We start from the raw sequence: 20,434 nt of genomic DNA, 5'->3' as shown, positions 1-20,434 counted from the left end.
CCGGCCCCAGGGTCCCCCTGCTCAGAACACGGGGTTGGGAGGAAGGGCAAGGGTTTGGGGGTGTGGGTGTCAGGGCCCCATGACTGCCCCCTCACCTACCAGCATCCGGGGTGGGGGTGGGACCCCCGGTTCCACTACTGGGAGCTTTGGAGGATGTGGGTGTGGGGAGGGCTCTGAGGGGGAGCCCACGAGAAGGGTTTTGGGGTTCAGGTCCCCGTCGTTCCCTGTGCCCCCGAGACAGCAGCTGAGAAGGTCCCTCCGCGAGGTCCCAGGCCCCGGACCCGGCGCCCCAAGCACCCCCCACAGCCCCCCTGTCCTTCCTGCTGCCCCCCCCCAGCCAAGTGGACCCCCCCTTCCACCTGGACCAGAAGCTGGACCTGGTGAACGCGGCAGTCTCCTGCGTGTTCTCGCTGCCGCTCATCGTGCCCAGCCAGAACCGGAAGGAGAGCGCCAGCCTCTACCTGCAGGTGAGCCCCCACCCCCAGGGGCGCCCCGACGTCCAGGCCGGCCCCAGCGCTGGCGGCCTTTCCACTGCACTGAGCTGCGTCTTAAATTCGTCTAATACGTGTGGGCTGCTTCTGTGGACTTCTTAAAAATATGTTTTTATTGATTTCGGAGAGGAAGGGAGAGGCAGAGGCAGAAACACCAACAATTAGAGAGAATCGTGGACCAGCTGCCTCCTGCATGCCCCACACTGGGGATCAAGCCTGCAACCCGGGCCTGTGCCCTGACCGGGAATCGAACCCTGACCTCCTGGTTCATAGGTTGATGCTCAACCCCTGAGCCACGCCAGGCGGGCCACAGCCTCCGTCGCAAGAGCAGTCTAATGAGGAAACTCGGGTTCTTAGGCCTCACGGACCATAGAATACCAAATCCTCCCGTTTTTTCGAATAGAATTCCCCTCGATCCAGCGGAACGACCCCCGTGGGGAGGGTCCCGGGGGCTGTGTGTGAGGGGAGAACCCCGATGTGCCCGCCTTCCGCTACTTGGCCGTCCTTTGGGGAGGGGCCCCGGTCCAGCCTGCGGGAGGGCCGGGAGGGCCGGCGCTCGGGGAGCCTGGAGAGTGGCGGCCGAGCTGGAAGGGCCCCCACTTTCTTGGCCCCTGAGGAGGGCCCGGGGGGTGGGGGGTTGCCCAGGAGCCGACGGGGACACCATGGCTGTCTGTCCCCCAAACCCCACGTGTCCTGTTTGTCAGACGGTCCAGGCCTTAGACGACATGCTGCAGGCCCTGGTGATGGACGGCCGGGACCCCAACATGGCCATGCTGCAGAGGATGCTGGAGGTGCGTGTCGGGAGATCGGACAGGGACAGGGGACGGGCTGGGGGTCCCTCCGGCCCAGGGGTGGGGAACCGTTTTTCTGCCGAAGAGCCTAGCCCCAAACAGCAGGGCCCAGTCCCTAGCGTACCCCAGGGAGTCCAAATACCCGTTTAGAGAGAGTGGAAGGGAGAGGGAGGGACAGAGAGAAACATCGATGTGAGAGACACACATCGATGGGTTGCCTCCTGCACGCGCCCCAACCAGGGCCCGGGCCAGGGAGGAGCCTGCAACCGAGGTCCGTGCCCTTGACCGGAATCGAACCCGGGACCCTTCAGTCCGCAGGCTGACACTCTATCCACTGGGCCACACCGGCCAGGCCCATCTGTGTGTCTCTTTGGCCTTCTGTCGTCAGGGATGAGGGCTCAGGCCGAGGCGGGAGGGGCCGGACGGAAGGTGCTGACGCCCCTCCTCCCTCCAGATCGTCCTGCCGTGGCTCACGATGTCGGAGAAGGCGCAGGCGCAGAGCCGGGCGGCTTACACCATCTCCCACCTGCTGCGCTTCACCTGCAACTTCCCGGAGCTGTTGGTGAGCCGGGCGGGGCCGACAGCCTGTGGCTCTGAGGGCAGCACCGGAGGGCGGGCAGGGCACCGCTACTGCCCGGCTCGTGCCTTCTCTGCTCAGGGCGGCATTGCCCGCGGCTGAGTGAGCCCTGACGGACGGACGCGTTGGTGGGGGGCTTTGGCCTAGACCCGTGGTCGGCAAACCGCGGCTCGCGAGCCACATGCGGCTCTTTGGCCCCTTGAGTGTGGCCCTTCCACAAAATACCACGTGCGGGCGCGCTCATACAGTGCGATTGAAACTTCGTGGCCCGGGTGCAGAAGGCGGTATTTTGTGGAAGGGCCGCACTCAAGGGGCCAAAGAGCCGCATGTGGCTCGTGAGCCGCGGTTTGCCGACCACTGGCCTAGACCTAGATCCACAGCTAATGGGTTTCAGGGTTTTTTTTTTTATGGATTTCTTGTTTTTCTGTGTGTGTGTGTGGTTTTTCGGGTTTTTTTGTTAATCCTCACCTGAGGACATTTTTCCATTGATGTTTAGAGAGAGTGGAAGAGAGAGGGAAATCCAGAGAGAAACATCGATGTGAGAGAAACACATCCATTGGTCGCCTCCTGCATGTGCCCCGACCAGGGCCTGGGCCGGGGAGGAGCCTGCAAACCAGGCACGTGCCCTTGACCAGGATCGAACCCGGGACCTCTGGTCCGCAGGCCGATGCTCTACCCACTGAGCCACACCTGCCGGGCGGTTTCAGGGGTTCGGCTGCCCCATCTCCCTGGGGGCTGAGGCGGAAGGGCTCTCCCTATGTGGAGCCGGCCAGGTGGGCTCAGTGGGTAGAGCTCACCGCCTACGGGCAGGTGATTGAGTGAAGGTTGGGGAGGGGGCCGGCGGTCCTGGTGGGGAGACGCTGCCTCCAGAGGGTGCCCGGGGGACCGCCGCCACCACCTCTCCCCGCAGCACCTGGCGGACTTCTCCATCAGCGGGAGGCTGATGGCCACCTTGGGCATCTTCTGCATGAGCCGCAGCCCCGACGCCAGTGCGGGGGCCTCGGAGGGGCTGCACTACCTGTTCAAGGTGTTAGTGCTGCACAGAAGTAAGTGAGGGGGGCCCCTGGGAGGTGTGGGCGGGCCTGTGACCGCAGCTGGGGGGACCCACTGACCCACCAGCCCAGCCTAGCGCGGGGCGGATCCCCATGGCCGGGCACGGGCGAGCTTTCGCCGCAGGAACTCAAAACCCATGCCTGCTGTTAAGAGATTCCAGAAGATTCTTGGAGGGCCCCCTGCACAGCTTCCCCCGACCCTGGGCCTGGCCCTGGGCGCGCTCCCTGTGCCGTTGGTCACACGTCCGTCCGTCCGTCCGTCCGTCCGTCCGGCGTGGACCCTGCGGATCTGAGTGGAGGGGCAGGGGCCAGGCTGTGCTCCTCCTCCCCGCGGAGGCCCTGCCCTGATGGCTGCTCTGGGTTCAGGCATGAAACACAAGACGGAGCTGATCCTAAGGGAGCTGCAGAAGCATTTCCGTGGGGAGTGGCTCGTCTACATCGAGGACCTCGCCATGGTAACGCTCCCTGCCCACGGCGTGGGGGGTGCCTGGATGGGGAGCGTGTGCAGGGGAGAAGGAGGGCTTGGCCGGGGCCACAGAGGCATAACCCGCCCCCGCCCCCCCGCCAATACACACACAGACAGACACAGGGGCATGTCCCCAAGGAAGGCCCAGCCCCCTAGCCCAGTGACGGCGAACCTTCTGAGCTCGGCGTGTCAGCATTTTGAAAAACCCTAACTTCACTCTGGTGCCGTGTCACATATAGAAATCTTTTGATCTTTGCAACCATAGTAAAACAAAGAATTATATTTTTGATATTTATTTTATATATTTAAATGCCATTTAACGAAGAAAAATCAACCCCAAAAAGGAGTTCGCGTGTCACCTCTGACACGCGTGTCACAGGTTCGCCATCACTGCCCTAGCCTCTAGGCTAGCGGCACTCGGTTGATTGAAGCTTGAGGTCACACGTTTTTCTGCGCTGCAGTCAGACAAGTCTTTCTAAGATGCAAATGCCAGCCTGGTATTCCCCATCTGACTCTGCACTGACTCCCGGATTTTCTTTTTTAAATAGATTTTTATTGATTTCAGAGAGGAAGGGAGGGGAAGAGAGAGAGAGAGAAACATCCATGATAAGAGAGAATCATCGATCGACTGACTCCTGCACGCCCCCTACTGGGGATCGAGCCCACAACCCGGGCATGTGCCCTGACCGGGAATCGAACCCTGACTCCTGGTTCATAGGTTGATGCTCAACCACTGAGCCACGCCGGCCGGGCCCTTCTTAGCTTGGCTCACACTCCCCTCGATCAGCTGTTTACCTGATGGTCAGTTCCAGGAGGGCAGAGGCGGCGGGCGTCTTGTGTGCGGTCCCCTGGCCCCCGGCAACAGGGCCAGGCCGCCTGGGGACTCAGCCCTGGGGAAGCGCCCGGAAGATGTGCAGCCTCAGACACGAGGCCCTTGCTGCCGGCGGCCAGTCGGCTCGCTCTGAGCATCAGACTCACGTCCACTGGGCCACCTGACGGACTGGGTTCCAAGTTCACACGGAAATGCCTTTTGCATGGTCCCCTGTATCGCGTGGTCCCGGCTCTCGTTCCTACCCGGGGGGCGTCAGCGCTGGAGGCTCCTGGTGCTTGGCCAGGGACCGGCCCCCGCTGCACCCTGGTGGCTGGACTCTGGGCGTCCAGAGGCCTCGGGGGACCCCAGGGCTGGGAGGCCCCACGGCAGCGGCCACAGCGCCATTTCTTTTTCCAGTTCTTCAGGGAATTCCTGAGCCCGGAGGAGAGGATGGACGCCGTCATGGTGTTCATGGAGGCCATGGCCAGCGACAGGGAGGACGACGTCAGGGCCGCGTCCAAGATCCTAAGAATGACCTTGAAGTCCTCGATGCCGGAAATCGGGAAGGTAGCAGCCGTGAGGGGCCGGACGGTTGAAGGGCAATGTCAGGGTTCCTTCTTCCTGTTCTTTTTTTAAAAAAATCTTTTGATTTCAGAGAAGAAGGAAATGGGGGGCGGGGGGGGGGGAGAGAAACATCAATGATGAGAGAGAACCACCAATAGGCTGCCTCCTGCACGCCCCCTACTGGAGATCAAGACGGCAACCCCGGTCAGGGCACATGCCTGGTTTGGCTGGATCCCCAGTAGGGGGCGTGCAGGAGGCAGCCTATTGGTGGTTCTCTCTGGTCGTTGATGTCTCTCTCTCTCTCTCTCTCCCTCCCTCTCCCTTCCTCTCTGAAATCAATAAAAAATATATTTTTAAAAATTTATTTTTAAATTTCCGTTGATCTGCACCCCGCCCTCTGCAGGGGTGCCTGGCTATGGGGGTGCCTGGCTATGAGGGTGCCCGGCAATGGGGGTGCCCAGCTATGGGGGTGCCCGGCTATGGGGGTGCCTGGCAATAGGGGTGCCTGGCAATGGGGGTGCCCGGCTATGGGGGTGCCTGGCAATAGGGGTGCCTGGCAATGGGGGTGCCCGGCTATGGGGGTGCCCGGCTATGGAGGTGCCCAGCTATGGGGGTGCCCAGCTATGGAGGTGCCCGGCTATGGGTCTCCTGATGAGCAGGGGTTGAGCATCCAGGAAGGAACCTTTGTCTCCCCCTGCCCTCCCATCTCAGGTCCCAGAAATGGTGGAATTCATTTACCACAATATGAACAGAATCACCGAGGCCACGGCCCAGGAGGCCATGAGGAAGGTCCTGCAGCTGCTGGCCCAGGCCTACGCCGACGAGGTCATCCTGACGCTGCTCCAGATGCAGGACCAGTCCCACAGGTGGGCCCCCGGCCAGCTCCAGGCGCGAGCCCCACAAACTTCTGATTCGCCCCTTCTCAAATGGACCCGACTCCTTTTTGTCCCCAGTCCTCACCCGAGGACGTTTTCCCATTGATTTAGAGAGAGATGGGAAGAGAGAGAGAAACATCGATGTGAGACAAACACATCGACTAGTTGCCTCCTGCACGCGCCCAGACCAGGGTCTGGGCCGGGGAGGAGCCTGCAACCGAGGTAGGTGCCCTGGACCGGAATCGAACCCGGGGCCCTTCGGCCCACAGGCCGACGCTCTATCCACTGGGCCACACGGGCCATTTGCTCCCCTATGGGTTTCCTGTCCCCACTTCGCTTCCTTCTGCTAGCATCGCATCGGGGTGGTGGCCTTGCTCTGCCGGCTGTGAGTTTGATGGGCACCGGGCGGGGAGCCGCGGGGCCCCTGGAGGGTGACAAGCCGCTGCGCTGCTGCCTCCGCAGGGGGAACCGCAAACCCTGGGAGATCCTGGCGTCCATTCCCCAGAGCTACGTGGCGATCATGGAGCACCTGCTGCGGAGGCTGACGGTGCACCTGAAGCACAGGGCGCCCGAGGCCAGCGGCAGGACGCAGATCTCCCCGCTGATAGTAGGCGGGCGCTGGGGTTGGGCGGGGCCCTGTGTCTGGGCGGGGCTCTGTGTCTGGGCGGGGCCCTGTGTCTGGGCGGGGCTCTGTGTCTGGGCGGGGCCCTGTGTCTGGGCGGGGCCCTGTGTCTGGGCGGGGCCCTGTGTCTGGGCGGGGCCCTGTGTCTGGGCGGGGCTCTGTGTCTGGGCGGGGCCCTGTGTCTGGGCGGGGCCCTGTGTCTGGGCGGGGCTCTGTGTCTGGGCGGGGCCCTGTGTCAGGCGCTGGGTGGGGCCGGCCTCCTCGCTGCCCGGGCCTTGCTGTCCTGAGCTCCTTGGGCCGCCGCCTTCTCTTCTCTGTCCGGTGGGCCATTGCAGAGTCTGGGGTGCGATATGTGGGAGGGTTTCGCAGTCCACCGTGCCTCCTAGGGGGACAGGGTAGCTTCTATTTCTCCCTGGGGGGCTTAGGGAGGACTGACACCCCAGGCCCTGTTAACTCTCTAGGACGGTGAGACAATAAGCAACGGGCAGTGGGGGGAGCACTTTACTAGTAAAATCATGGCGTTCTGCACAGCCCGTGTGGCTCAGCGGTGAGCGTTGACCCAGCAACCAAGAGGCCTCCAGTTCCAACCTGGTCAGGGCGCATGCCCAGTAGGGGGCGTGCAGGAGGCAGCTGACCCATGGTTCTCGCTCAGCATGGATGTTTTTCTCTCTCTCTCCCTCTCCCTTCCTTTCTGAAATTAATAATTTTAAAAAAAGCATTCTAAAGGGGGGAAAAAAAAGAAAAAAGAAATTAAAATAATAGCATTCTAGGAATTTCCCTTGATGTTTCCTGGCTCTGATGCCTGGGATTTCTGGACCAGCCTGTCATGGTCACTGTGGGTGGACCCAAGAGCTGAGGCCAGCGTTGCCCACGCGCCCGCTCTCCGTCCACCCCAGGCCACCAGGGCCATGCACGAGCTGCTGCTGGAGCCCAGCCGGCGGATGGAGGTGCAGACGCTGTTCCCGCCGCTGTTCATGGCGCTGCTGATCCAGACGTCCTTCCTCGTGGTGGAGGGGGGTGCCGAGGCCGCCAGGGGCAGCGAGCATGTCACCAAGTGGATGGACCCGGTCAGGTACCTCTGGTCCCCAGGGCCCACCCTCTGAACACCCCCATCCAGGTACCCCCTGCCACCTCCCGACCCCGTCACACCCCCGGCCAGGGCATGTGGTTCCCCACACTCCACTGTAACACGTTTCAGTGGGCTTTTAATTTTTTTAAAAAAATATATTTTATTGATTTTTTACAGAGAGGAAGGGAGAGGGATAGAGAGTTAGAAACATCGATGAGAGAGAAACATTGATCAGCTGCCTCCTGCACATCTCCTACTGGGGATGTGCCCGCAACCAAGGTACATTACCTTGACTGTAATCGAACCTGGGACCTTTCAGTCCGCAGGCTGACGCTCTATCCACTGAGCCACACCGGTTTCAGCTAATTTTTTTTTTTTATGTTTTATTGATTTCAGAGAGGAAGGGAGAGGAAGAGAGAGAAAAACATGCATGATGAGAGGGAATCATGGATTGGCTGCCTCCTGCACGCCCCACACTGGGGATCGAGCCTACAACCCGGGCGTGTGCCTTGACCAGGAATCGAACCCTGACCTCCTGGTTCATAGGTTGATGCTCAACCACTGAGCCACACTGGCTGGGCTCAGTGGACTTATAATTTTTTTTTTTTAATTTAGTTGTTAAATCCTCACTTGAGGATATTTTTCCATTGATTTTTAGAGGGAGGGGAAGAGAGAGGGAAAGACAGAGAGAAATATCGATGTGAGAGAAACACATCGATGGGTTGCCTCCTGCACGCGCCCGGACCGGGGCCTGGGCCGGGGAGGAGCCTGCAACCGAGGTATGTGCCCTGGACCGGAATCGAACCCAGGACCTTTCGGTCCGCAGGCCGATGTTCAACTACTGAGCCAAGCCGGCTGGGCTCAGTGGACATCTTAGAAGATGTTAGTTCTGGCTACTGGGCCGAGGCTGAGATTCTGTGATGCCGCTCCTGAGCCCACAGCCCTGGCCTCAGGCCCTGCCCCCTGCTGCCTCCCTGCCTCCCCTTGGGCCTCGTCCTCATGTGTGAGACGGTAGCCTAGTCTCCTAGGGCTGTCCCACCCCCAGCAGATCTCAGGGAGTTTCCAGTGGGCAGGCGGGGGAGGGGAGCTGAGGGGTGGGTGCCCCCCTGTCTGCTCTCGGTCCCTCCCCAGCTCCACCGTCGAGGCCCTGAAGACCCTGATGTGGAGCACGGGGTACGGGGACTACGTGTCGTATGTGCAGACCCAGGAGGGCTGGGAGCTGCTCACCAGCCCCGAGAGGCACTACGAGGGCGTCAGCGTGCTGGCCAGGTGAGCCCGTGCTGCGTGCCTGCCCCGGGCCCTCCCGGGAGTGGCCCTGTGTGCCTGCCCAGGCTCCCCCTGGGTGCCCCAGCTAAGCCTGGGCTGTGTCCCTGGCCCCGGGCCCTCCCGGGGGTGCCCCCTGGGTGCCCCAGCTAAGCCTGGGCTATGTCCCTGGCCCCAGGCCCTCCCGGGGGTGCCCCTGTGGCCAGGCCTGACCCCCGCCCCCTGCCCCAGGGCCATGGCGACCAGGGACTGTTGGCACAACTGCCCGGTGTTCAGCCTCATCATCCAGATGCTCCGCGAGCAGGAGTACAGGGACCACCTCACGGCCTTCGTGCTCCTGGCGGAGGTGGGTCTTCCAGCTGTCAATCAAAGATGCCCATCAGAGGCGTCCGGTGGGAACAGCGCTGCCGCCCCGGGGGCCACACGTCGGAACGCGGGCACGCGCCCCCCGGCGTGGGTGGCCCGGAAGCTGGCGCGGCCGGTCTGAACGTGTCTGGTTAGCTTTCGTCCTTTTCAATGGCGTTTCAGAGACCGCATGGGCACGTGTAAACGTAGGCAGATAGACACACGAAGTCACGCGTGCCGCGATTTTTTTTGTTGTCCCTTTAAGAACATTTCCCACTTTAGCCTTCTCCCTCCTATGACATCAGTCTTGCGCCCCTTCTCCGCGGCTCCCGGGTATTTCGCAGGCACGCAACCAAAGCCACGTCCTGCCATAGTTTTCCCCAGGCTCACGTGATCACACACAGACAGATCGGTATCTCTAGGTCCCTATCTATCTATCTATCTATCTATCTATCTATATCTCTCATCTGTCTATCATCTATATCTATCCACTAGAGGCTCGGTGCACGGATTCATGCACCAGTGGAGTCCCTAGGCCTGGCCTGCGGGGATCGGGCTGAAACCGGCTCTCCGACATCCCCCGAGGGGTCCCAGATTGCGAAAGGGTGGTTCTCGGGTGACGCACCCCAGAATCAGACTCCCTCCTCTCTGGTTCCGGGTGCGTCACCTGAGAACCACCACTGCCAAGTCACCGCAGCTCGGCAGCTCCTGCGATGAGTGCCTGCCCCCCCTGGTGGTCGCTGTGTGTCATAGCTACTGGCTGGCTGGTCCGTCAGTCGCTTAGGCTTTTATATATATAGATTATCAACATCACCTATCTCTATCAACTATAGATCCGTCAATTGATCGTCTATGTCTGTCTCTCTATCATCTATCTACCTACCCACCATCTCTGAGTGCGTTCACCCCTCCAGCTCCCGGTGGGTGTCACAGATGCCCGAGGCAAACTTGTAAAATAAACCAAGGTCCCAGAGAGACAGGATACGGAGTTCCCTTCCCTGAGCTCGGCCTCTCGCCGGTCCCCCCACATCCCTCGGCCCAGGTCTGCCCTCACGCCCAGCCAGGACCCCAGAGTCCACGCTGCCCCTCCATGCCCACTGTCTCCGTCCCTCTCGTCTCCTTCGCCAGCTGCTCTGGTGCCGGGAGGTGGTGGCCACCGTGGACGAGGCCGCCACCCGCGTCCTGGCCAGCTGGTTCCAGTGCGAGGAGCCGGCCACGGTGAAGCTCCTGCTGCGGGTGGCCGAGACCTTCGCGCTGCACGGAAACATGGTGAGGCGGCGGGCGGCTCCCTCTGGCCGCCGCCCAGCCGGTGCCAGGATGAGAGCCTGGTCTCCCGGGGACCGCGGCCCTGACCCGCGGGCGGGGCCGAACCGGCACGGGAATCCCTGGACTGTCCCTCCGCAGACCAGGCAGCTGGGCCTCCTGCAGCCCTACGTGCTCAACTGCTGCCACTCGGAGGACGGCGAGGTCGTCACCCAGACCTTCCTGGTGCTGAGGTGCCTGGTGGAGCACCTCACCTGGCAGAAGCTCCCCTCCTTCCTGGTGCAGCTGGCCTTCACACTCGGGCCCTTCTTCGAGGCGGTAGGGCCCCCCCCTCACCCCAGGGCTCATTGCCCAGCTCCAGGCGGCTGGGGAGAATGGGGTGGGGGGAGGGCGGGGGAGTTGGGAGGAATGATCTGGAAGGCCCTGCTGGCTTGGCCTGGATGCCGGGGGCCGATGGCTTTTGTCCTCTCTTTCTTTTTCTTCTAAAATAGATTTTTATTGATCTCAGAGAGGAAGGGAGAGAGAGAGAGAGAGAGAGAGACATCCGTGATGAGCGAGAACCGTGGACCGGCTGCCTCCTGCACGCCCCGCACTGGACATGAGCATGTGCATGCAGCCTGGGCCTGTGCCCTGCCCGGGAACCGAACCCTGACCTCCTGGTTCATAAGTCGATGCTCAACCCCTGAGCCACGCCGGCCGGCGGCTCATGTCCTCTCGAATAAGGATTATAAGGGGGAGAAGGGGGCGGTGTCGGTGGGGAAGGGAGGGGCCTGGGGGGCATGCGGTCAGGGGGTGAGATCCGGCCGATCCCCGGTGACGGGCCAGCAGACGGAGGCGGAGGGTGTTGCCTCGCTCAGGAGTCGGAGCCCCTGCGCCTGAAGGCCTTTGAGATCTACGGGATGCTCCTAGCCAAGGTCAAGAGGTCGTTCCTCGCGTCCCCCCTGAAGCACCAGGTGCTCAACTCGCTGGTCCTCCTGGTGGTGCACCTGGCGGACAGGGATGCCCGCGTGGCCCAGGTGAGCGCCAGGCCGGTTCCCGCAGGAGGCCGATGCCGCGGGGATGGGGAGCGGGGAGCGCTCGGGAAGGGGCTTCGATTCCCCTCAAGGGCACATGCCTGGGTCGCAGGCTCGATGCCCAGCAGGGGGCGTGCGGGAGTCTCTCTCATCCATGTTTCTCTCTCCCTCTCCCTTCCTCTCTGTAAAATCAGTAAAAATATATATATTTTAAAAAGTAAACCCCGGCTAGTGGGAAAATTGCCTGGAGATACCGCCCTTCTCCCAACCCTTTGCCCTCTGCGCGCCCCTCTGCCCCTCCAGGCCCCCCTCCTAGCCCCCCTCCCAGCCCCCCTCCCAGCCCCCCTCCCGGCCCCCTCCCGGCCCCCTTCCCGGCCCCCCTCCCAACTCCCCTCCCAGCCCCCCTCCCAACTCCCCTCCCAGCCCCCCTCCCGGCCCCCTTCCCGGCCCCCCTCCCAACTCCCCTCCCAGCCCCCCTCCCAACTCCCCTCCCAGCCCCCCTCCCGGCCCCCTTCCCGGCCCCCTCCCGGCCCCCTTCCCGGCCCCCCTCCCAACTCCCCTCCCGGCCCCCCTCCCAACTCCCCTCCCAGCCCCCCTCCCAGCCCCCCTCCCAGCCCCCCTCCCAACTCCCCTCCCAGCCCCCCTCCCAACTCCCCTCCCAGCCCCCCTCCCGGCCCCCCTCCCGGCCCCCCTCCCAACTCCCCTCCCAGCCCCCCTCCCGGCCCCCCTCCCGGCCCCCTTCCTGGCCCCCCTCCCAACTCCCCTCCCAGCCCCACTCCCGCTCTGGCCGCCCTCCACCAGGTCTGCCGGCTCGCCCTGTGCCGCACGGCCTCCATCCTGGGCTGGTGGCGGCTCCGCGCCGTGTTCGCCGACAGGGACCTGTGGACGATCCTCAGAGCCCTGGTGAGCCGGCGGCCCCCGGGGCGGGGACCCAGGCCGGGTGGTCTGCCTGCCACGGGGGGTCCTGACCGGAGCCTGTCCCCCAGCTGGAGCGGGAGGCCGGCCGCGGCCTGTGGCTGCTGACGCAGAGCCTGTCCCTGCTCCGGAGCCCGCAGGCCCCCGTCCGCCAGGCCGCCGTGTGGTTCACAGGTGGGGCCCCTCTGCTCCCAGCCACGGGGTCCCCCCACCACCCCCCACCACCCCCCACCGACGGCCCGGCCCCGGGACGCAGGGTCTGGGGGGCGGGAGGACTGTCTGCTCTGGGAAGCTCCTTCCTGGGGCAGAACAGGCCTCGTCCTGGGAGGCAGGTCCCAGGAGGCCGGGCCAGCCGAGCTCCCAGGCGCGAGTGTCAGGGCTGAGGGTGTCAGGGCTGGGGGTATTAGGGCTGAGGGTGTCAGGGCTGGGGGTGTCAGGGCTGGGGGTATTAGGGCTGAGGGTGTCAGGGCTGGGTGTGTCAGGGCTGGGGGTATTAGGGCTGGGGGTGTCAGGGCTGGGGGTGTCAGGGCTGGGGGTATTAGGGCTGGGGGTGTCAGGGCTGGGGGTGTCAGAGTTGAGGGTGCTCTGTGGGACGCTCAGAGCCCGGTGGGAGCACAGGGGTCCCCTGTCCGTCCCCCCGCCCTTCAGAGAAGCAGGGACATCATTTCAACCTCCTGGGAAAAGTCCGAACGGGAGGCTGGCCATGTCCAGTTTGGGGGGGAGAGACGGACCAGGGGCGGGAGGGAGGGGTGGGGGAGGGGCCGAGCAGGTGCAGCCAGGCCCCTCCCCCGCCCTCGGGGGGGCCCTGAGGTGCCGTGTGCCCCGCAGGCCAGGTCATCCAGAGCCTTGAGGTGGCCCCGGCCGCTGACATCGAGGAGGCCTGCACAGGTGAGTGGCACCGGGGCTCCCGGAGTCACCCCCCGGAGAGAAGGGACGAGAGAGGCTCATCCCCAAGGCGCTGAGGTTTGGGGTGCTGGTCGGGGCTCTCCTGCCCCCCCTCCCTGTGTGCACTCACTGACCCCACTCCCACGGAGCCGTAGACCCCACCCCTGAGCCTGTGGCCCCCAGAGGAACTGAGGCTCATATTGCAACGCCACCAGCACCCCCACTCCCGTTTCTGTGCACAGTCTCCCTGGGGGGCCCCTTCCCGCTCCCAAGGCCCACCCCCCGCCCAGCCCACAGCGTCTCTGTGCCCAGCACCCGGCATTTCATTTGTTTTTTTAAATAATATATTTTTATCGATTTCAGAAAGGAAGGGAGAGGGAGAGAGAGAGAAACATCATGATGAGAGAGAATCATGGGTCGGCTGCCTCCTGCACGCCCCGCACTGGGGATCGGCCTGCGACTGGGTTGGAGCCGTGACCTCCTGGTTCGACCCCTGAGCCGCACGGCCGGGCGCCCCCTCACTTCTGTTCCAGCCCTGAGGGCCATGAGCGAGGACCCCGACCCCTCGGTCAGCTGCCTTGCCACACAGACCCTGCACGTCCTGGAAGCCAGCAAGAGCCGGCCGGCCCGAACCCGGACGTCCTGGCTCTGCTGCCGGCGGAGATGCTGAGGCAGCCATTCTGGATGGACGGACGGACCGACGGACGCTGCGCCCTCGGGTGGCGGCCCAGAGCGGGCGGCTCCTGAGCCCTGGGCTGGAGGTGGAGGCCTGACCTGCACCACCTTCGCAATAAAAGGAGGAACTTCTGCCCTGGCCGGTGTGGCTCAGTGGATAGAGCGCCGGCCCAAGGACTGAAGGGTCCCGGGTTCGATTCCGGTCAAGGGCACGGACCTGGGTGGGAGGCAACCAATCCCTGTGTCTCTCACATCGATGTTTCTCTCTCTCTCTCCCCCCCTTCCTTCCACTCTCTCTAAAAATCAATGAAAAATACCCTCAGGTGAGGATTAACAACAAGGAGAGGCTGCTGTGGGGCAGGTCTCCTGGCCTTTCCACGCGAGTCCGTGCCCGGCGGGTGGGCGGGCCACCCCTTAGCAGCGGCCCCCGGGGCCCAGGCCTCTCCCAGCCACCCCTCCGCCCTCTCCGGCTCTGCCAGGGGCGCTGAGGCCAGAGCGGGAGGTTCTTGGGAACGTCCGCCTGCCCTCGTCCTGGGAGCTGAGGCTGTGCAAGCCGAGCTGGGGGTTCTGGGCGGGGCTCCTGGTTTAGGCCGGAGAGGGGTTGATTAAGGGGCATTGTGAGCTCGTAACCCGCCCCCCATCCCCGGGGAGGCCCGGCCCCCACCTGAGAAGGGCCCCCAGGAACCGCACCCCCACAGCCCTGGTCATTCGGGTTTTATTATGACAACTTCCGAGAGCACACACATCGGTCTGGGCACAGAACTGTACAGCGGGCGGGAGGCTTAAATAACTTTCATACACTATGTACAGTCGCGGGCAGAGGTACAAAACGTACACCTTGTGCTGGCCACGCGGGCAGGAGCGCGAGCCCAGGGAACCCTGCCGGGGGCCTGGGCAGGGCAGGGGTGGCGGCTAGAGAAGAGCTGGTGGGCGGGGCCGGGCCTGGGCTGGTTTGCTGCAGGGGTCTTCTCTGACCCTTTGGCTCTTCTTCGTGGGGCAGGTTCCACTCCTGTGCAAGGACCTCAGGACTGGCCTGGGGCGTGGTCGGGTGGGATTGGGCTCATCTGAGTGCTGGGGAGGGGTCAGGGGTGGGGGTAGAACGAAGATGCCACGGAAGAGAGAGAACTTTCCTCGTCCATGGGAGGGCGGGCAGCGCAGGATCTGGGAGCCAGGAGAAGGGGCGAGGCTCAGGGGGCCTGGCTGAGCTATGAGTATGACCCACAGCTCCCAGTTGGGGATGGCAAGGGGGGGCGGAGGCCCCGGTTTGGGGTGCCCCCTGGGAAGGAGCTCGGTGCTCGAAGGCACAGGCAGCTGGAGGGGTGGTGCCCGCACCCCACCCAGACCTCACGGGAGGGAGCCCAGGGCGGCCTCTGATGGAGCTGGGCACCCCCACGGCCCAGCAGCTGCCGCCTGCGTCCGGCCAAGCGGGCGGCGTGAGAAAGTGCGGCCGCGTCTGGCCGCAGCTGTTCAGCTCTTTCCTGCCTTCCATGCCCCAGCCCCAGCCCCAGGCCCCAGAGGGCGGCAGGCGGCTGGGCTGCAGCTGCCGTGAGGGTGGGGGTCCCAGCCTCTGCCCCTGCCTCCTGCCTGGGCAGCCTCTGGAGCCAAGGCCAGCGGCCGGCCTGGGGGACTCGGCGGCCAAGGGGAGTCACTCCACTGAGACCAACACCGAGCGGTTAATACTGCGAACGGCTGGGCCAGGACGGCGCCGAGGAGGCCCCGGGGCAGCAGGAGGGACACCGTCCCGTCCCCCCCCCCCCCCCCCAGGAGCTTGCCAAGGGCCCGGCCGGTGTGGCTCAATGATTGAGCATCGACTTATGAACCAGGAGGTCAGGGTTCGATTCCCAGTCAGGGCACAGGCCCGGGTTGCGGGCTCGATCCCCAGTGGGGGGCGTGCAGGAGGCAGCCAGTCCATGGTTCTCTCATCATGGATGTTTCTCTCTCTCCCTCTCCCTTCCTCTGAAATGGAAAGTAAAAAAGCACTCACAGGGGCCAAGGGATGTGGGTCCGGACTCATAGGGACTCCGCATGGAAAGATTTGGGGTGCGGGGTCCAGACAGGGTGCTTGCTCCCGGGCCCACGGCACTCCCATGCGGCCTGGCCTCAGGTCCTTGCGGGGGGGCGGGCAGGAGGGGGTACAGAAGAGGAAGAAGGCGGTGGCCCAAAATCAGGCTGAGTCCCGGGTGAGGCCTGGTCTGGGCGAGGCCGGCCCCCCAGGGTCTCCAGGCCCCGTATGCACGGCTGCCGCCATTGTGCTCAAACCACACCCATCTGTGCTTCCGACGCGCGGGATGCGTGTGCGAGGAGGCGGGGGGCCCGCCCCCACCTGTGCCCCTGGCCTCGCCCGGGTGCGGGCGGAGAGGCCGGAGCTGGGGGAGCTCAGAGGGACTTCAAGTGTTGCCAGGACGGCGGAGCCGGCGCCGTGAGGTGAGGTAGCGGACCGAGCACCTTGAGGCCTCCAGGTCGCCCCCGCCCGCCCGCCCGGCGAGGACGGCAGTCTCTCGCGGAGTCTCTTCATCACGGTGTGAACGTCATGCATGCGAGTCTTCCTACAGGGGGAGCTCTCTGTGGACGTGGGGGGACCGGGGGGGCCGGGGATGCCCCTCGAGGGCCGGGAGAGGGGTCTCCAGCGTGGAAGGCAGGCGTCCCGCGGGTCGGCAAGGGCGCGTCTGTCTGCACGAGGGAGAGTTCATGCACCCGTCCAGCTGGCCATGCACGGCAGGACTGTGTTCTCGGCTGGGCGGCCCCAGCAGAGCGGGGGGCAGGTGGGAAGAGGTGGGAACAGGTGGGAACAGGTAGGAAGAGGTGGGGACAGGTGGGAACAGGTGGGAACAGGTAGGAAGAGGTGGGGACAGGTGGGAACAGGTGGGAACAGGTGGAAACAGGCGGGGACAGGCCTCAGCAGGTGCGTTCCGTTCACAGCTAAGACTGCCTCCCTGCCCAGCCTGCATGGCTCAGTGGTTGAGCGACGACTTAGGAACCAGGGGTCACGGATGGGGGGCTGCATCCGAGCTGCTTCCCACATGGCCCCACGGGGCCCTGGGCTGGGGGTGGGGCACCCCGCCTTCTGGGGGCGTGGGCATGACACCCCCCAAGTGAGAAGACACGGGAGGCTGGTGTCAGGGTGCCCAGCGCGGTGCTGGGCCCGGACGGATGAGGAAGGCACTGAAGCGCCAGGCGGCCGGGGGTCGGGTCACCAGGGTGGCCCCGGGGCAGCGTGGGGGCAGCCTGAGCTGCAGTCAAGAGACGGGGTGGCCCCGAGGGCCAGTGGGGTGGGTCCCAGTGGGGTTCCTGGCCCCCAAAAGCAGAGGGACAGCCGCAGGGAAGAAACTTCAAGTCCAGGAGGCGTCAATAAAAATAAATAATGGAGGGAGGGCTGCCCGTCGGCCCGAGGAGTCTTTGCAGCGGCCCTGCCTGGGCTCCGTCAGAGAGGGACCCCGAGAATCGCCGTCAGAGAGGGACCCGAGAATCGCCGGGGCGGCCGGGTGCAGCGCCAGGGGCTGAGTTCAGCGGCAGGGCCAGCCGCCCACCCCTGTTTCCGTGGTTACCTGAGGTCTGTGGTTTGGGCTCAGAGGCAGGAGCAGTGTCCAGAGGCTTGGACGGGGGTGGGGTGGGGTGGGGGCTGCTTGGCCAAGGAGAGAAACAAGAGGGGGAATGCCCGTGGGCGTCACAGCTTAAATGTCCCCCCACCTCTCTCTCCCCCCAAGAGGCAGAGGGTGGGGGGAGACAGGGGTCATGTCCATCATCGGGAGGCCGAGGGGGGGGAGGAGAGCAGGGAGGGGCCGCAGCCACGGTCCACACCCAGGCCGCTGGCCCCATCGGCCCCGGTGTCCCCTCCATGCCTTCCAGGCTGTGGGGGCCGAGGCGTGGGGTGTCCTCCGGCCTCAGCCCTAGGGTGGGCCCCGGGGTAACCGCCGCAGGCTCCAGAACTTCACCGTCAGGTCACTGCGGGGACAGCGAGCGGCCGGTCAGCTCGGACGGGCCCGGCCGGCCAGACCCGGGTGCCCCCCACTCCCCAGACGCGGCCGGGCCCAGGGCGGGCGCTGTGAGGCCCAGGGCAGAGGGTGCCGGGCAGGGGAGGGGCCTGCTTTTCCTGATCGTGAGTTTTTTCCCCCGCTGCTGGTGGGTTCCGTCCGGCCCTGGACGGGCCCCCACTGCCGTCCACTGCCTGGCCCCCTGGCCCGGGGCCTGTCCCACTCACTGTTCATGCTCGGAGGGGGGGCTGGAGCAGGAGGGAGGCGGGAGGCTGGAGGAGGAGTGAGGATGGAGGAGGGGGGAGGCTGGAGGAGGGAGGCTGGAGGAGGAGGGAGGCTGGAGGAGGAGGGAGGCTGGAGGAGAGAGGCTGGAGGAGGGGGGAGGCTGGAAGAGGGAGGAGGCTGGAGGAGGGGGGAGGCTGGAAGAGGGAGGAGGCTGGAGGAGGGGGGAGGCTGGAAGAGGGGGGAGGCTGGAGGAGGGGGGAGGCTAGAGGAGGGGGGAGGCTGGAGGAGGGGGGAGGCTGGAAGAGGGGGGAGGCTGGAAGAGGGAGGAGGCTGGAGGAGGAGGGAGGCTGGAGGAGGGGGGAGGCTGGAGGAGGAGGGAGGCTGGAGGAGGGGGGAGGCTGGAGGAGGAGGGAGGCTGGAGGAGGGGGGAGGCTGGAGGAGGAGGGAGGCTGGAGGAGGAGGGAGGCTGGAGGAGGGGGGAGGCTGGAGGCGGAGGGCGGCTGGAGGAGGGGGGAGGCTGGAAGAGGGGGGAGGCTGGAGGAGGGGGGAGGCTGGAGGAGGGGGGAGGCTGGAGGAGGAGGGAGGCTGGAGGAGGGGGGAGGCTGGAAGAGGGAGGAGGCTGGAGGAGGAGGGAGGCTGGAGGAGGGGGAAGGCTGGAGGAGGAGGGAGGCTGGAGGAGGAGGGAGGCTGGAGGAGGGGGAAGGCTGGAGGAGGAGGGAGGCTGGAGGAGGAGGGAAGGCTGGAGGAGGAGGGAGGCTGGAGGAGGGGGAGGCTGGAGGAGGGGGGAGGCTGGAGGAGGAGGTAGGCTGGAGGAGGGGGGAGGCTGGAGGAGGAGGGAGGCTGGAGGAGGGGGGAGGCTGGAGGAGGAGGGAGGCTGGAGGAGGGGGCCTGGAAGGAGCCAGGAGGAGTAAAACAGACTCGTACCGTGGAGAGCAGCTCAGATCGAAGTGGAGAGAGGGGGAGACAGGGGGAGGAGGAGAGAGGAGGCGGGGTCAGGGCAGGGTGGTGGCTCGGCCCTTTATGGCCAGCACCCGGCGCGGAAGGCAGGGGGTGAGTCCGGGACGTAATTCCACAGCTTGACCCGGCAGTCACTGTGGGGGAGAGAGGCGGAGAGAGGCGGAGCGAGAAGACGGGAGGGGAAGGGGAGAGAGGGTCAAGGTCAAGTTCGGAGCCAGAAGGGAGAGAAGAGGCCTCTGTGAGCAGCACCCCCTGGACCGGACGGAGCTGGGTCAGGCGGGCGGGTGGGCTGCGCTGGGATGGGAGATACCTGGACAGGTGTGAGGGCAGCCGGGAGCGGGGGGCAGGGGGTGGTGCTGGGGATGGTGGGCAAGGTCTGGCCGGGCCGGCGCCTGCCTGCTGCCCTGCCCCTGGGCCCTGGGGGTCCGCCCTGCACCCCCTCCCAGCCTGTGGCCCTCGCCGGGACCCCGCCCGCCCACCTGGAGGCCGTGAAGATGTGCTTGCTGTTGGTACAGGCTGCGTTGATGGGGCTGTCGTGGCCCTTGATCTCGCCGACGGGCGTGAAGTTGTCCACGTTCCAGACCTTGATGAGGCCGGCGCGGCAGGCGCTGAGCAGCATGGGCCGGCCGGGCACGAAGGCCAGGGCGCACACCCAGTCCTTGTGCGCGTTGGGGATTTGCTGGGGGGAGGGGGGGGTCTGGTGAGGGACGCGGGGACAGGACCTGCACCCGGCAGCCACCTGCCCCTCTGCCTTCCACCCCCCTCCCCCCAGGTCCCCAGGAGCCAGGGCCCCAGCCGAGCCGGGACTTCCGGGCCCAGAGAGGTCATAGTTCGAATCCCGGTCAGGGCACAGGCCCGGGTTGCGGGCTAGATCCCCAGTGGGGGGCGTGCAGGAGGCAGCCGGTCCGTGATTCTCTCTCATCATGAATGTTTCTCTCCCTCCCTCTCCCTTCCTCTCTGAAATCAATAAAATATATATATATATATATATATAGAAACCAATCCTCTGGGAGAGGGGACAGGGCCGGGCAGTGGGGGGCTCTGGCCGGGGATGGGGGAGCCCCGCCCGTCCTCCGGCCGCACCTGGATGAGCTCCTGCTGCTCCAGGTCCCACTTCTTGATGCCGTTGTCCCGGGAGCCGCTGAACAGCACGTCCCCGTGGATGGCCAGGCACTCGATGCCGTCGTAGTGCGGGGGCTCGAAGTTGTGGGTGGGGCCGATGGTGCCCCCCACACACTCCCCCAGCTCGAACATCTGCGGGAGGGAGGGGGGGGGTTGGCCCAGAGCTGCCCACTGGGGTGCAGCCTCAGGCCCAGGAGCCGGTGACCCCGAGGTCTGGCCCCCGGTGGCAGCCTAGCCCAGGGGTGCGGGAGCTGCCCCTGCAGGCGAGGGGCCCTTCCCAGGGGCGGGGTGTGGGGGGATGGACTTAAGTTCCTGCAGGGGGACCCCCCAGCTCAGCATAGCTGCTATGGAGAAAGGTGGGTGCCTCCGTCTAAAATTCTCTTTATCTTTTAAAAACATACATTTTTATTGATTTCAGAGAAGAAGGCAGGGGAGAGGGAGCTATCAACATCACTGTGGCCCTGGCTGGTGTGGCTCAGTGG

The 20,434-nt window shown here is 65.0% G+C and overlaps 1 protein-coding gene across 1 annotated transcript in view; it reads right to left on the bottom strand.

Moving 5' to 3' along the window:
- Nucleotides 1–17,013: 17,013 nt before the first annotated feature.
- Nucleotides 17,014–20,434, bottom strand: part of KIF21B (kinesin family member 21B) — a gene marked incomplete at its 5' end in the record, with an annotated part of 33,345 nt that continues 29,924 nt past the window's right edge. The window contains 3 exons of the mRNA XM_081114506.1: nt 17,014–17,619; nt 19,310–19,509; nt 19,914–20,084. Of these exons, the coding sequence (XP_080970632.1) occupies nt 17,565–17,619; nt 19,310–19,509; nt 19,914–20,084 (426 nt within the window). The 3' untranslated portion in view covers nt 17,014–17,564. The remainder of the gene's footprint in view (nt 17,620–19,309; nt 19,510–19,913; nt 20,085–20,434) is intronic.

Source organism: Myotis nattereri (genome assembly GCF_964212035.1).
Source record: "Myotis nattereri genome assembly, chromosome: 20".
Taxonomy (NCBI): domain Eukaryota; kingdom Metazoa; phylum Chordata; class Mammalia; order Chiroptera; family Vespertilionidae; genus Myotis; species Myotis nattereri.
The sequence above is the reverse complement of the archived record's forward strand: the minus strand, read 5'-3'. Positions and strand labels throughout refer to the sequence as shown.